Genomic DNA, 17,597 nt, shown 5'->3' with positions numbered 1-17,597 from the left:
CTATTGCACCATAAAACATTAAGTCCATTTTAGAATACAATAATTATTAAGGCATGAGAAAAATTATCAAAATCCCAAGTGGTGGTGTCATGAAGTTCAGCAGAAAGTCCAGCAGAATCAGGATCACACATACATAGAAGGAAGAAAGGAGCATTTTAATTAGTCACTATGCAAAAGGCAGCTGAAGAATTACATATTGCTAATGTTTTGCCCCAATTTCATTAAACAGAAGAAAATGAATTTTTATGATGCATAGTATATTAATTTCATATTTTGTTATTTCCTTCAAAAAGAACTTACAAAGTATTCTCTTGTAAGAGAAATCTTTATTTTTGAGAATCAACAGAGCAAAACTAGGATAAGTATAATATGCTAATTAATGAAGTAAAATATTTTGTAAATAAATGGTCAAAAGTATTTTATTATATATTCTACTTAAGAAATTACTTAAAACACCTTATGTATCCTAATAAATAATAAAGCCAAAAGCATATGGCATTTCTCAAAAGTTAATGAAAAAATTACTGAACAAAAAAATACCTGGTAGTTAGCAAAATATTTTAACATGCTTTCACATCTCTATGTTAAAAAAATCAAAACAAAATAGAAAACCAGCACATACATTAAAAAATATTAATGCTGGAAACTACAGTTTTGAATACCTTGGCCTGGATGAAAGAAAATTTAAGTAGACTTAAACGTAGTTACTTAAATGTAAGATTAGAATTAAAAATCCAACTCAAAAAAAAAAAAGAACCCACAAACAAAAGTAAAAAATGACTAACACTATTGAATACATGTTTAGTTCCTATATAATAGTCCTATGCATATTCACTCAATATATCATTGTATTTCAATATACAGAGGCATTATAGCACAATGCAAAGATTGGACTAGAAGTCAGGAACAACTAGGTTCAAATCCTAGCTCAGATACTTAAAAAAAAATCCATCTCAGAAAGTTAGGTGATGCAATGAATAGAGCATTAGATCAAGAAATCAGAAAGACCTGAGCTCAAATTCAGATAGATACTTACTAGCTGTGTGACCCTGGGCAAATACTTGACTTTTATTTATCTTGGATTCTTCAACTATAAAACGTGGATAATAAAAGCATCTAACCCACAGGGATGTTTGTGAGGGTAGAATGAAAAAGTAGCTGTATAGTGCCTGGCACAAAGGTATATATGCTTAAAAAAATAATAATTATGTGACCTGAGCTAAGTTCTTTTGGCCTGTTTCTTCAACTGTAACATAGGAGTAAGAAAAGAAGCTACATCTCAAGATGGTGCCTGTAACGTGCTTTACAAACTAAAGCAACAAAGAAATTAGTTATTTTAATAGTGATTCACTGCAAGTTAAAAATCCCTAATAGATGTAAAAAAAAAAAAATCAAAGATTATAATATGAACTGCATCTGCATAAAAAACTGAACAGAGCACTGTTACTACAAAAATAATGCTTCTGAATAGTTTAGAATAATCTTTATTTTATGTTGATAAAAACTGTACCATTTCAGAAACTGTACAATTATCCCTTAAGAAATAAATCTTCTTCATGCAAATTTCATTTTAGCCAGTATTTAACAAGAAATTAAATAGGTGTTTTATCCTACAACAATGGTCTAGATTAAATTAAAACAACCAAATCAATTCTCTGAAAAACTAAAAAAAAAAAAATTTACATATACATATTCTGTTTACTATTCTGAACATGTAATCAAAATGGAAACAAATGAAATAATTTAAAAAAGTTTTAGCCCACCCAAAGATATCTTCACACTCTAATGCTTGAAAACATTAAAATCATATTCTTTAAAATTTAAAATACATCAATAGTAACATACATGTCCAAGTAAAATAACAAATATAAATTTCATAATTTAATGTAAATATAAAAAATAGTTCCAAGTTATTCTAAATATTTTTTGTCGAACTGAGTCTTCACAAGACTTAATACATATATATTTTGATCCCATATCAAAAGTAAATGCTTTTTTCTTGGCAAAGTATTAAAATATGGTCAAGTAAAAGTTTTAAAATACTTGTCCATTTTTTCTTGATATAATGGAAAATGTTTTAAATAAGTAAAAAGTACCACTATATTTATACAGTGAAATGCAAAAGAATTAAGATTTTAGTTTTCTTCATCACTACATAAGACTTTTAATATGCACATAGACAAAATAGTACTACATATAGCACAATAATCAGTCTCATCTAAAGAGCATCTATTAGAACTGCTATGTAACAATATTGAAATATTTAACATTCTGAAATTATCTTGCCAAATTTGTCAAAAAAAAAAAAAAGATGCCAATTATGGTAAGTGTGAAGTTATCTTTGGTGCAGAAGTGTATCATGATATAGTTGAATAGAGTTAAAAATAAGTTTTATGATACATTACCACTGCTCCATTATCTGGCATCATTGGAGTTCCCATATTTGCTGCTCCATCTGGTCCCAAGGCAGGACCAGGACCCAGAGGTGGGCCAGGTATAGTTCCTCTGTTGTTCATATTCATACCCATCATTGGAGGAGGACCTTGGTTACCAGCAGGTGCTGGGCTAAACGCATCTACGCAAAACAATCTATACTTAGAGCTGTCCTATCTTAAATTTTACATGCATTTTAAATAAAGTATTATTTAAGAGATCTACAAATAGAAATTTATTCATTGATCAAAATCATTTTTCTTCATCAGAGCTTTGAAATGGAATTCAATTTCATTTGTTTTAAAATGGATTTTTTTCCCCTCAATTATTGCCTCCAATGTAAAGAAAGCAAATCAAGTATCAAATTTCTTTAAGTGAAATGCAGTGCAGTTAAAAATAACTGCCTTATATAAAAGACTGTAAACAGCATTATATTACATCAGTTTCCCCAATTTAATAAATTTCCTACTAACATTTTTCTAACATAGTTAAGGAAGTTAAAAATAGCAAAATAATATCTAGTATCCACTTTATATATTTTACGTACTATAAAGGAAATAGATATTTAGAGGCATATCAATGGAGGCAAATTACTGGGAAAAAATTCCCATTACCTTTTTAAGATTACCTAACAAGGCAAATTTCTGACTAGAAAATACCAAAAACATTGCTATTTTTATGTTAATACATCATATTACTAGAAAACAGTAAGTACAGCCAGACCAGTGTTCAAAACTAAAAAATGATTTTTGTGAATGATATGGAGAAAAAAATACTATATCCTACAAAAAGCTTAGGAAAATAAACTTGACAGAATTTCAGGCGAGTTTCTAAATTTATTTAAAAAACTAAAAAGAAATACAAATGCAATATTAATATAACCAACTCATCAAAGGACCCATTTCTTCTTTTCATGGAATCCAAGGCAGCACATATTAGAAATATGTTAAAAGCTGAGGCTCATTTTTTTATATCACAGTTACTGCTATCATAACAGACTGACCTAGGATCAAGCTGTAAATGGAGTATAATAACTATACTCCACAACTAAGATTACAGGGACTACATACAGATATGATATTGTTTATTATACTTTCCTTTTGTAAAATGTAAAAACCAAGAGATTTCTATTAAATATTGACAATATAGGCAGTTCCCAACTTACAGGTAATATTCTATTAGACAATAAAATGTTACTGACATATACTTTTCCTTTATGAATAGCAGGAAAAAGGTTTTTCAGGCTAGCTCTCCAAAATAATCCAATGTAGTACTCATGTAACTGATTTAAATTACAACAATATCAATCTTAATTTTGTGTACAACTTCCTTAAGAGAATTTTTCTTGTTTCTAAACTTATTAAAACAGTCCGTTTCAAAATTACTTACCTTCCCCTTTCCCCTGAGACTTATATACCAGCAATAACTAAAATTTTATGACATGAAAGATTGAAGTCATTGTCCTATTATCAGAAATATTTTCATTTTTTAAAATATAATGATTAAGCCAAATGAAGCATCACAGATATTTCAAGCATTGTAAAAGCGAAAAAATGAAAAATAAAAATAAAAAAAGTTCAGAAAACATGATTTAAACCTGATCAACTCTACATAAATTATTACGACTTTCCTCAACTTTTTCACTGAACTCCACTTGGGAGCAACAAATATTCTTTAAAACATCAAATTATTTTCGCTACTGGGAGTAAAGTCTGGGAGTAAGTTCTCCTTTAAAACATCAAGAATGATATTAAATACACTGCAAATAGCTTCTTTCTAACTTACTAGTAAGTTAGGGACTGCCTATATTTTAATAATAAACAGACTACTAACAGACTATTACTACTACAAATTTAAGCAGTGCAATTCTCCTTTCTGATAGGCAAGAACAGTCACATATGTGATATTTAAGAAATGGAAGAACTGATAAAAGAATCATATCTCCCTCTCTAGCAAATACATTATTTTACCCTGCAGAACTAAAAGAAAAAAAAAAAACATGCCCACCAAAACCAAATAAATAAATAAATGATCCAGGCTTTTTTTTTGTAATAAGTGAGCCCAATATTTTATATCACCCAAAGAATCAATGCAATTTGACCAAAGTTCTATTTGAAGTAACAGAATGTTACTATATAAACAATGAACGATTGATTAAAAAGCCACATCTCTACCAGACACAACGAGTCAGAAAGAAATTTTTCCTTAACAAGGAACTGATATGAAACTTAACCAGCAATTCATATTGTTGAAACTGGCCATCTAAACCAAATTATTTTTCAAAATAATTTTCCTATTGTCCTTTCATTTAGCCTATCAATCTAGTCAATACTAATGGACTATCTATCTATCTCTATCTCTTTCAAAAGGAATTCCCACAACCCTTCTTAGGTTTTAAAAAAAAGAAGTGTCAAGAAAGGTATTTAATTACAAAGAGAAAAATATAAATTTTAATAAGCTAGAATAAAGGACTTTTGAAAAAGATCCTAGTATTTCTGTTCTCTTGTTTAACTTTCTAAATTGAGGTATTCATTCCTCTTATTGAAAACAAAACCATTATTTTAGGGGCTTCTATATTTTCTAAACTTATCTTATGCTAATACCTTGAATTTATAATGTAATATATCTTAAAGTACGCCAGTAAATAATGGCATAGTAATAGTACTTTACCCTCTTAATTTTAAAATTAAGTAATTTTAAAATAGTACTTTTCACTCTTAATTTTAAATTGGCCTCCATTTCAAATAAATCTTAGTATATTTTTTAACTGTAAAATTGTTTTTGTTATTGCATATTATTCCTCTTAAGACCTATCTGGAAAATAAAGTTCCCTAAGAGAAGTGTTGAATAATAAAGAGTTTCAGCTAACCCTGGATGACAGATTTTAAATAAGCAATGGTAATGTTTTGATTCAAGGATACTTAAATTCTACAAGAAGCCACAAATTAATTCTTCAATTACTTTCCATTTAATTAATTTGAAATGGAATGAATTTCCAAATTCTCAGAAGGGTTATGTTAAGTTCTACTAGTCTCAATAGAAAAGATCAAATGAAAGGGGAGCTGAATCACAGGACTATCTGAACCCCATCTCATAAACCTTGGAAACCTTGGTTAAGGTTACCAAAACCTATGTAGATTTGCTATTTGTAATTATTTTTTTTTAAAGCAAAACCCATATGGCCAATTTAATTGCTTTCAGAAGCTTAGAAGAACTAAACTTTATGAAAATGAAAACTTGTTTGAATTACGACCTAATAAAAAAAATTGGCTTAATCATTGCTTTTAAATTTAAAGAAAATGCAGTTTCTCCTGGGCATGTTACCTTAAAACATTTAATTGCAAGTGACTGTTTAAGAAACATACCTGATTTCACTATCAATACAAAAGTACTAATCCAAGTTCAAGAATTTATTGGTCTGTCATTAAAATAAACACCATAAAAAACACATACAGTCCCAAAGAATTTTAATAAGTTACAGAAGCCTTTTGCTTCAAATCCCTACCTCCCATGTTTATTGCTCCACGGGGACCCAAATCACCCATTCTCATTTCCTGTTCTCTCTGTAAGTAAACATAGTTGTCACAGTCAACCTATCGATCTTATGATTTAATATTTCCCATCTAAAATAAAACAAAAGATTAAATTGGGACAGCATTTTGCATTATAAAAGTACAGAAATATTTGCAGTCAATCACTATTAGAATCACTAAGTGAACCTAAAAAAAAATCCGAGATTTTAGTATACATCATTACAAATGCCAATATATTGTTCACAATCTATAATTTCATGAAAATGTCAACATCTCAATGATTTTTGTTTGCTACAAATGATTACTTTTGCTAATTACTCCAAAACGTATTTCTCTGTCTCATACAAAACAAAGCCAACTATTATTTAGTAGTAGTAATTTCCATCCCACCTAACAGAAAATTGGAAATCCTTGTTTCCATGCTTAAATTAAAAAAAAACTGACACAAAAGAAACATCTTTTAAGCATTAACTTGGACACAAAATCCCTTAAAATGTTAAATGAAATAGGATTTATTTATTTCAACTATCTTTTTCTAACTCAGGAGATTGATAATGGTATTTCTCTCTCTAGTAAGCAGCCAAATAATTAATATATTAGAAATAGATTGAGATGTCTCCTGCCCTGCCCCCCTCCCATTTACTGATTTTATCTGTAGCACTAAAATAATGTGGGCAACCATGATAACATGAGAATCTGTGGGTAAAAAATGCTCAGCTACTGAATAAGTGGATAGAAACATGTGATTAATTTTGATATGTATGAAACAGGTACCAGACACTAGAAATAAGGAAATATAAATGCCAGCAAACTTTGCTGTTGTGCTTCTGGATCAAACTAGACACATCACAGAAATAATTCTTCTAGGACAACTTTTCCTTTCCAAATATGCAGTGAACTGTCTTAACAACACCATGCATATAATGGCTAGATTTTAGTCAGCTGCAAAAAGAAAACATTTGCATTTCAAACCAGTGATGCTAAATTTGCGTCATTTATGTTTACATAAAAATTCTCTACAAAGCCGTTCCATATTTTTCAGGCCACAAGATGGGGATATATATGTGTGTGTGTGTGTGTGTGTGTGTGTGTGTGTGTGTGTTTGTACACACACACACACACACACACACACACACACACACACACACACACACACATATATATTTGCACCTCTAGCTACACGGGGCCAAAATACTTGAAAACCAGCCTTTATGAAATTACCCTCTAAAATTCCATTTCATATGATAAATGGCTTAAAACATTCATGCATGGATATTTATACATTTCCAGTGATGTACTATATAAGCTACTTCATTTAAAATGTTCTAATTTCCAGATTCTTCTTCCCATAAGAGAACACAGATAATGTATATTAAATATTCAATAGAGCCTAGAAGAACGCCAACCAGGGTCAGAGTCTATTGGTAGGAAAGCATGGTAATACACTACTATCATCATTGAGGAACAATATATTTTGATAACCATCAATTTTTCAAGTGTCTAATAAAATGAGCCTCTTTTAAGAAATATTTTTAACAATAATGATCTTTAAGTATTTCCTTTCTAATGATTTCCTTAGGTATACTGAAGAAAATTTAACATTCATTTAAAGTCAGTCATCATTAATTACTGAATATTGTATGGTATAATGAGTGACTAAAAATAATGAGATTTTGGCACTGAGTTAAAAATTATTAAAAAATAAATAACATTCACTTTACAATCAAAATGTGCTGCTTCTATCACGACTGAATCAGGTACCCCTCTCACTGAAAACAGAAATAAACTCCTTTGAATTCCAAAAAATAAAGCATGTGGGCTTTATTACCTAAAATGAACTTCTGCAACAGAAAAAAACAGTTAAGACTGTTAAGAGCAGGGATATATTTTTCTTTGAGTCAATATTATAACTCTATTTTTTAAACTTTATTTTTAGGAAAACAAATTTCACATATTTGTTTCCTAGAACTTAATGTTATCTTTAAACAAGCTTAAAACCCATTATCATAAGGACTTCAAATGACAGGTATTGAATTTTGTAAAAAAATTTCATGTTATCTTTATACATGTTTCAGGTCTTAAAAAAATTCATTTTCCTCTTTAGACTTTTTAAACCTACAATTATCATCTTTACTTTGTATCTATATAGATTGTATTATATTCAAGTTTTCCATGGTAAAGGCACCAGTTCTAAGTGAATCAATTTAAATGAAGATATATCATGAAGGCCCTTAGCAACTGTATCCCCTTATGGAAGTCAATAATTTGTTTTCAATGCAGATATAAATAGCTAAACAGAATCATTACACTTAATCACATCTAAGGATATCTAAAACTAAGTCTTCAAAGTAAATAAGCCTAATCACTGGCAAAAATTTGCTGGGAAGTAAAAGTATAAAACAGCTGTTTTAAAGGAAACCACCCTAGGCAAAATCATAAAAAAAGTTATAATTCTAAATCATTTTATACTTCTTTAAAATTCACAAAACCAAGAAAAGCCAATCCTCCTCCTGCTAACATCATTTAATTAGTCCTCTTCAAGGCTAATGGCCACTTCTCTAAGTGGACTGCTGCAGGAAACTTTTTGGTAACCTGGAAAGGGGACAGAGTACAAGTATTGAGTTGAAGTGCTTTTCATCTGGGATAAATACCTAAACTAGCTATAAGAATTACATGGAGCAAGGAGTTGAAAATGTTTTTCTTTTTAAGTAAGAATTTAAAAGTCAAAGCTCTTCCTAATGTGCATTAAATAAAAGCTAAGAAACAATTCTATTTTTAATAGCGGACCTGCATGACATATACACAACACAAAAATTCTCAAGTCTTTCTCACCATTTTTTCCTTTAGTACTTACGCTTTTCAAAGTTCTTTAAATTAAGAGGTAGTCTGCAACACTTTTTTACAGTGAACAATGGACAAACTATTAAATGTTTCCATTATCTTTCCAAATCTCAACAATGAGAATTAGGCCAAAAGGACAGCCTTTTTACAATTAAAAAGGCTGTAATTAAAAGAAAAATACTTCCAAGGGGCACAAAAAAATCCATGTTGAAATAAAGAGCTGAGAAGAAAATTTAAGATGACAGGTTATTTATGAGGCAACATAACAGTTGAAGATAATGTGGGGGGGGGGAGAAGTTTCAAAAATTATTTAAAAGGCCAGTCAACATTGCTACAATTGGAATTTATAATATTTCAGGTGTGAATGGTAGAAATATATCAGATTCAGAACTGCTAAAGATCCTTTTTTTCAACTTAAGTGAAATTAATGAACACAGAAACTATTCCCTATATGGTTACAGGTTACATGAACATCATTTTAATAGCAATTTTAAAATCACATTTTAAATAACAAAAGTCTCATGGGAAGCAACTGAAAACAGTAAAAATAAAAAAACAAAACACCCAACTTTTCAAATGGAATGCTAATTTTCAAAAGAAAACAACAAATAAATCAGAAGTACTTATTAAAGATTTTTGATCATCCTCAAGTCTTTTATAAACAGAACTCTCTCAATGGTACTTATTAGGACTGAACAATATTAGCCTTTGGTTTACTTTTATAGGAAGCCCGTCTATGACATTATTCTGACAAGGCTAGAGAGCTTCAAAGTGGTTGCTACCTATTATAACAACAAATCAAACTATTTGAAAATATCAGTGACAAAATAAAGTCAAAACATAAACAAGATGATGGGCAAATTGTAGGAATTCTGTATGTAATAAGAGATAGCTGATGACAAAAGAAAAGTATCAGAGCTCGATTCCAGGAAAACTAAAAATTGTGCAATTTTTATGCTTAGTGACTTAAAAATACCTATTAGAAAATTTTCATTATTTCAAAAGTAATACATTTGCCCATAATTTTTATAGTAGAGTCTTTTCTTAACCTCTTTGTCTTCATTTCTTTTAGAAATTAGAATTTAAGAGTAGGAAAACTATATTAAGAATTTGAGGTCAAGGAATAGAAACTAAAATTCTCAATTCTAAAAAAGATCCTGCAGAGGTATAAGAATGCTCTCCCTAAACCACTTAAAAAACTAATAAAAATGTCCATCAGAAGAATAAAGGTACTACCCTATAATATATGCTACACCTAGGAGAAGGAAAAGAATTATCATTATCCTGTGTTTAAATACAGCTTGACCATCAATACAACTCACCTTTCTCATTAGAAGTTATCAGAGAGAATAGAAAAATTGAGAAATGATGATAGTATATCTAAATAAAATCATTGCATGGGGAAAAAAAAAATCAAATAACATGCCTATTTCTAGCCAAGTCAAAATCAGATTCAGCTTATTCTTAGCAGAATGATAAAGTCAACTTTCCAAAAAAAAAAAATACCCAACAGAATATCCCACAATTTTGGCATTATATTTCACACAACTCAAAACTTAAGAGATTACAGATGAAGATCTTTACATACTGATGGATTGCTATTCTAAAGAGCCAGTGGAAAATGACCCTGTTCAATATACATAAACCCTACAAAATATACTCTAGACAGAGTTTTGATAATTGTCATATTTAAGGAGAGTTTTTAAATCCATACCTGTTAAAAATGCAAGAGATGGACAATTATATTCTGCCAAGCAGAACTGCATCTTGCCCCACCTCCTACAAAAATAATTACTTACCCATCTACAATTTTTGCCACTTGCTTCCTTGTCACACCCTAAAGGAGAGATAAAACCACCCAATAGAAAAAACATAGAAGAGGACTAAACATAGAAGAGGACTAAAGAACTCAAAGTCAGCTATTCTGCTTCTTTTCATAGGAGCTAGTGAATGAATAAATAGTCAAGGAAGATTTTCATACTAGCAGCAAACCAAAATGAGAAGGCTAAACACTTTATGCTAAACATAATATTGTGCACATAATTAGAAATATCAAGTGTGTATGTTATTGAGACTTAAGGAAAAAACTCATAAATGTTTAGTTCTAACAAAAAAATTTCTTCTTTATTTGGTTTGTTAAAATATGCAAAAATATTATACAAAGGCATTTCTAAAAACAAAACTAAGGCTATTTTATGCTGGATTCTCTTCCCACTTTTTGATTCTATCAAATGAACTGAGTAAACAAAATTATCTACTTCCTGACATAGCTAAATTATAATAATACTACCAAAACAAATCACATCTATCTTCAAATTTGGAAAATATGTATCAATTGCATTCTGAAAACAAAGTTTACTGAGGTACCAAGTCACCAAAATAAGCTTGTAATAGGAAAATAAATAATTTTAATTAAGATTATGAATTAAAAATCAACTATACTATAAAAGACTTAAAAGCATAGCAATTTGATAAACCAATTCTTAAATTTATAAATTTAACCAATTTTTAAAATAACTCTAGCAAATTAATAGTAGTGGCTTATTTCAGGCATAAAAATATAAGTATGTTGCTTTTACAGAAATGGTGACTTCATTTTTATCAAATTCAGTTTCTTTAATTTTAATGAATTAACAGATGTCTAGTAGAGATTAAGTTTGGAGACTTCAGTAAAATAAATAAACATTATTTTGGTCTAGTAAATTATGTTGCAGGTTCATAAATAAAGACTCATATGATGGAAACTTACTTTGGAACACTTTCAAAGGAAATGAAAGTAATTATGCTATTATATATAAAACACATAATATATAAAAACATATAATATATATAAACATATAAACAATTCAATGTACCTAGAATTGAATTAAAGATGTTTGTTTTACTTTTATTTAAGTATGAAATTTATTCTTGGAAATTATTTTTAGCTATTAATAGCAAAAGTAAAAAATATACAAATAAAGCAAATAAGTGATTTTTAGCATTACAATTCCATTGGTTTGAATAACTTTTCGAAAAGTACTAAATTTAAAAAAAATTCATATGAAATTAAATGGGACAAAACCTTATTTTTTCACAAAGCAGTTTTCCATTAAGTGATAATAAGGGAGGGGAAGAGAAAGGATCAGACAGTAGTGAAAAAACAATTTTATGAATCTCTTCCATACATTATAAAATAACAAAAGGCATGGGGGGGCTTAGAACACATTCTATCCCCTTTTATTATAAATCAGTATCTACTCATTAGCTAGTCCTAAAAATTTTATTATCAGTACCCCCTCCCCAATTTACTCACCATCTTCCCACTTATTAAATTAATCTCTACTTTCTTCATTTCTTAGCTACAAAGTAAGATAGTTAAAATTGTTTAAAAATTACTTGTTTAAATAAGAAATATCACTTGACAGCAACTCAATTTCCCATTTAGTTTATAAAGTTAGAACTTTTCGATCTATATAAATTAAGTTACAAATATATATATATATGTGTGTGCATATATGGATATGGGGGCAGGGAAGCATCTAACTCTAAGATTTCACTGGCATAAGAAAATTCCTTTTGTGAAAGCAGATTATCATTACTATTAAATTTAATACTTTTAGAGATATATTTGGAGCAGTAGCAGGTAAAATGACTTGCCCAATGTCACACAATCATGAGTCAAAGAAAAGACTTGAATGCAAGATTTTTTTTTTTTACTAAAGGATGGTTCATTCTTTATATCCTGTAATACAATAGTTACTAAGACCCCTAAGAATTGGTCCATTGCCCCCCCCAACCTACCCTTCTTAATCTTGCAGCTGGAGGAGGGGGATGTTTATGAATACACTAAGTGTGATCTCTACAGCTTTGTAACATGCCATAGTGGCATTCTTGTGCCAACTCCAAAAGTTAGCTGATATAGACAGATTTGGAAAGGTTGGGATGACATAATGTTCCTCCAGACTCAAACCACTCCAGAAACTCCATTTGACATTTTCTGAAGTTTGTTCAAATAACCATACCTCTTTAACAACCATAGAAATTGTTATTGTACCATCTGTGCATTGGTCTAACTATGAAAGAATAGTGTTAATAGGTGACCATTTTCACCTTGTTAGCTACCAAGAGTACTAGGCTCCATCAATTTCTTTTCCAAGTAAAATAAGGTTCCTGCAGAAAAGGGCAAATACAAAAGACCCAACCTATACTTTAGAGTTAATCCAGTCAACCTGTTGGGCCTGCTTTGAAGCCAATCAGTAAGGGATGGCTTGTTAAAAGAAACCATCATTATCTTGGATATTTTTTGGATCTGAACAACATTAGCACTGACCTTGTCACTGGTAACTACTGCAATAACTAAGTCTTGGTAATGATGCATTACAGATAACTCAAGGGCAGTAAACCGTGGTCTAATATTGGTATAGGCTGATTCAAATAGTTTCTTTGTTTTACTCTACTCACCTACTGGAATTGTCAGTGAATGAGCTTTTGGTACTCCCACATCCAACAAGTTAGAGTTAAGACTAGGAATGGGGGGGGGGGGGGGGGGGGGGCGCGCAGCTAGGTGGCTTAGTGGATAGAGCACAGGCCTTGGAATCAGGAGTACCTGAGTTCAAATCCGACCTCAGACACTTAATAATTACCTAGCCGTGTAGCCTTGGGTAAGCCATTAACCCCACTGTCTTGGAAAAAAATCTATAAAAAGACTAGTAATCAGATGACGGGGGGGGGGGGGGGGGGGATTGCAATAAAGGGATGGAAGTTGGACCTATTTGAGGGATCTAGTATGGAGTTAGTGGCTTTCTCAATGTCCTGTTCAGCTCCTATGTCTGAGTTTAACTGCAAGGAGTCCTCTGGATATGCTCTTAAATTTCCTGGTAATCCTAACTTGGGGAGAGGAGGAAGCTTCCTCCCTTTCAAAGAGCTTCCACCCACTGACGCCATCTCTTCATCAGTATCTGCTTCATTTATATTCCTGGGCCTCTTTTCTGGCATCGTTGGTGTGTTGTTTGGGGTTAGTCATCCAAATATTCTTAAATCCCCAAACTGGCATAATATGTGACACAATGTGTAATTTACCAAATTACACATTTTTGGTATCCCAAAAAGCATAAAAATATAAGATATAAACTACTATGCCAATGAAAAATTAATAAATACTTTTGCTGCAATAAAAGTTTTTTCCCCGAAAAGGAAAAAGAGCATAGATAACTTCATAAACTAAATTAAATCTTAATTACTAAATATATTGATATATTTCACAAGCACAGAAGTTATTACAAAATAACATTAGTTAACTATATCTGACTGTAAATAAATGCTTGAACAAGAATTTGCAATACTGATGAATATGTATTCATAATCAAGGGACTTTGATAAAGCTCTTAAGTGTAAATAAAAAACAAACTTCCCTCTGAATTTGACTTGACATTAAATTCGACATTATTCACAATTTACAACATATGATAATACTATATATATATATATATATGTATATATACCATCAATAAGGAATATGCACTATCTACAATCACCCAACACTGCTCCATGTCTCTTATACCTCATTATTGATTCATTAGGAGTGACATTATATATATTCAAATTATAAGTGCTGTGAATAATGTTGAAAATGGAAGAAAAAGTGCTAAATTTGAAACAAACTTAGAAGGGGAAAAAACCCTATTTTAAATATTTTAAAAGCAACAATATTTCCACAAAAACTTAAGCAACTTTAAATTAAAAGGCAACATTCATGATAGATCAAGTGTACATTAAAGAAATTAAATCTTATTATACTCTATTTCCATGTAAAATATTTTTATTTTACAAAGATGATCAAGTAATTTTTTGAATTTGCCTTTAAAAAATCTCATTTCATAAAGGGCAGAAGCAGATGTTCCCTTTGTGTGACTTTCAGATTGTTATTCAAAAACTAAAAATATCTTACCACATCTTTAAAATAGCCTGAATCTACAAAATGTTCTGAGCAATCTTCAGTGGCAATAAGAAAATCACTCAAAGGTGAAATCAAGTTTTTAAAGAGCCAAAATCTACTCAGAAGCAAACAATCATCAGTAAGGATTAAATACCAATCATGATATAATATTAAAGTAATGGCTGATTTTCTTGTGTTGATTATATAAAAGTTCTGAAGACAATCTGAATGAGGAATTACCAAACTGTTTTGAGCAATAACTATCTATGATCAAGCAGAAGAAAATATACTTCACATAAATGATGTGAATTATTAGATTTTTTTCTGGTTCTTCATCTATATTTCATGTCCATTAATTTTGAATTTTCCCAAGGGCTATGTTTTGGACCAACTTTTTTTGTCAGTCTACACTGTCTAGTTTGCAGATGATTCAAAGATAAGATAGATAGCCCTCTCCTGAGTTTTAATCATGCATGCACTACCAACTTCTTTTTCAACAGGTTGGCCCTGCCTGTAAGAATACCAATTTGGTCTTTTTGAAACCTAATTCATTACTTTCCCCCAAATCATCCTTTCTGGAAAAATTTTCTTATTTTTCAAGAACTAACACCTTTTCCTCCAAGTTAACAAGATATGCAAACTTTAATGCAATCATTATACAGTCAAGTACAATTCAGGCCCTTAAATTATCTCCTCTCACCTGAATTACAATAATTTTCTTTTTAAGAGATCTCCCTAACACAAGCCTCTCCCTACCAAATCCAGTTTGTAAAAATTCTTTTTAATAAGGGTTGCCAAGGAAATCTTCCTTAAGGGTAGATCTCACCATGCACTTTTTCATTAAGACACACTGGGTTCCCTATGACATCTAGGATCAAGTATCAATCCCTTCACATTTCAAGAGTTTAATATAACCTACACCCCCATACCAGCTTCTTCAGTCTCTCATATTTCACTCTTACACACACTCTATAATCCAACTAGCCTGACTGTTTCTACCTACAATATTTTGTACCACTAATCATTTTCATCAGGATTCAGGTTAGATTTCTTTCCTGGTTCCCCAACCCCCCAAGTTGCTGATGCTTTCTCCTTTGGGAATTCTTGCCAATTTTGGGAGGTATCTTATTTACATGTTGTCACCCCCTATATCCCTTGAGAACTGGATTTGTTGCCCTTCTTTGTATTAACAGTGTTTAGAACAGAACTTGACATTTTACAAAATGCTTGTTTACTAACTGCAATAATATTTTTAATTAGCTTATCTATAGAACTTGATTTGATCTAAATTAGAAAAGTTAAGCATAGAACAAGGATGATTTTGAGAAAACTAAAATGTGTATCGTCAAAGGAAAAAAGATACAATTAAAAAAACAACCAAAAAAAATCTTTATGCGCACCCATTAACAAAATATAAAATGCTTTCAAATTTCCAGGTCTTCACACATTCAAGTGTCAGAAGTCTTTATTCTTCATTATAAGGTACTAAAGTTAGTATGCCAAAATAGAGTCTGCAGGAAATTTATATTATCATAATATTGACTTTCTAGAAAAAGGCAAGACAGTTATTTTTTGTGAAAAGTTAAAGTAGATAAAAACAAGTTTTGTGAGTATTTTTCTTTAATTTCAATGAACTTTAATACGAGGTCAAAAGTCATTCAAATTGAGGAAAACAAATTAAAAAATATAAAGAAATACAAAAAATTATAAAAAGTTTGATTGCTTTAATTTTTAAGCAATAGGTAACATAAACCTTGCCCTAAAGCAGGTAATACACACAAAACAGTATGATTCTACAAATGTGGGGAGGCCAAGAATATTTAGCACAGGAAACAAGCTTTTAGGCTGCATTATCATACAGGAATAAGAACTTTCATTTTAGATGTTTTAAAAAGTTATGAAATAAAAACTTTTTTAAAAATGTGGGAAAATTTAACATTTTGGGAAAAACAGCCAGAGTGAAAACAATTATTCCCAAATTACCCTTCTTTAGCAAACAAGAACATGTCCCTTAACTCAGGCAACACTCATCCTATTATTAGTGAAGAAACTTCCCAAGTTCTAAATCAAGGTCTTTCTTTGGGAAGTTCTAAGACTTTCCTGGTTATATTACTGACACTAAACTCTAAGAAAATTTGCTTAGAAATACCTACAATTAATCTCCTTCCAAAACACTTAATGATATTTAACCTTTTATTTATAAATACATTCACATAGCATATAAAATTAGATTCATTCAACATTAGAAAGAATTGGAAAAAAAAATCAATAAAATGTTCAATAACTTAAATCTAACCAAGTTCTTGTGATAATTTAAAATCAAGGGAAAAAAATCCCTGAATAGAGAATTATAAAATAAAAATTATACCAGAATCTCAAAGAATTTCGACTATTTTTGAGGTCTAAAATTCCATTAAGAGAGTCCAAATAGGAGGTATTTACTATTATCTTAACAACATAATGAAATGCCCAAGGAGGACTAGAATTCTAATTCTCCTATGATTTTTAGTATACAAGTCTAACTAAAACCATGTTGCTTATCCCACCCTCAAAGCAGTTAGAAAGAAAGGCTCAGAGGGCCTAAAACAATTACAAAAGAATTTCCATCATAGCCTCACCTTATATTAAAACTCATCATTGTAAGTAAGCTATACCAGGTCCAAATTCCTGCCTAAATTTCAAATTCTTCAATAATTCAACCCCCATACAAAACAAGTATTTGCACTACTTTGCAAGACAAAAATCTGTATTCCAAGAAGTTTGGACTCATCAGATGTTGTTCAAACTGTGATACTGAAAAAATTACTTTTTTTCCTCTATCCTCCTTCCTCATTGCACTTCTATGAAATATTCTTCATTCAATATTTAAGTTA

General features: G+C 30.3%; 2 protein-coding genes across 9 annotated transcripts in view; both read right to left on the bottom strand.

The window, feature by feature from the left end:
• The window catches only part of PSPC1 (paraspeckle component 1), a 100,809-nt gene that overhangs the window by 43,297 nt on the left and 39,915 nt on the right, over positions 1–17,597 (bottom strand). For all 8 annotated transcript variants that reach the window (XR_012474320.1, XR_012474321.1, XR_012474319.1 and 5 more), the window contains exons 7-8: positions 5,939–5,996; positions 2,406–2,575 (exon numbers count right to left, since the gene is read on the bottom strand). Coding sequence is in view for 2 of the 8 variants with exons in the window: in XM_074216267.1 (XP_074072368.1) it covers positions 2,406–2,575; positions 5,939–5,996 (228 nt within the window). In the remaining 6 variants the exon portion in view is untranslated. The remainder of the gene's footprint in view (positions 1–2,405; positions 2,576–5,938; positions 5,997–17,597) is intronic.
• On the bottom strand, positions 11,711–13,784 carry EBLN1 (endogenous Bornavirus like nucleoprotein 1). The gene is given in 4 exon segments (XM_074220232.1): positions 11,711–12,880; positions 12,882–12,913; positions 12,915–13,242; positions 13,725–13,784. Coding segments are annotated over 4 exon segments (705 nt in total). The 3' UTR covers positions 11,711–12,595.

This window comes from Macrotis lagotis, chromosome 1 (assembly GCF_037893015.1).
Source record: "Macrotis lagotis isolate mMagLag1 chromosome 1, bilby.v1.9.chrom.fasta, whole genome shotgun sequence".
In the NCBI taxonomy this organism is placed as follows: domain Eukaryota; kingdom Metazoa; phylum Chordata; class Mammalia; order Peramelemorphia; family Peramelidae; genus Macrotis; species Macrotis lagotis.
This window is presented reverse-complemented; position numbering and strand designations above follow the sequence as displayed.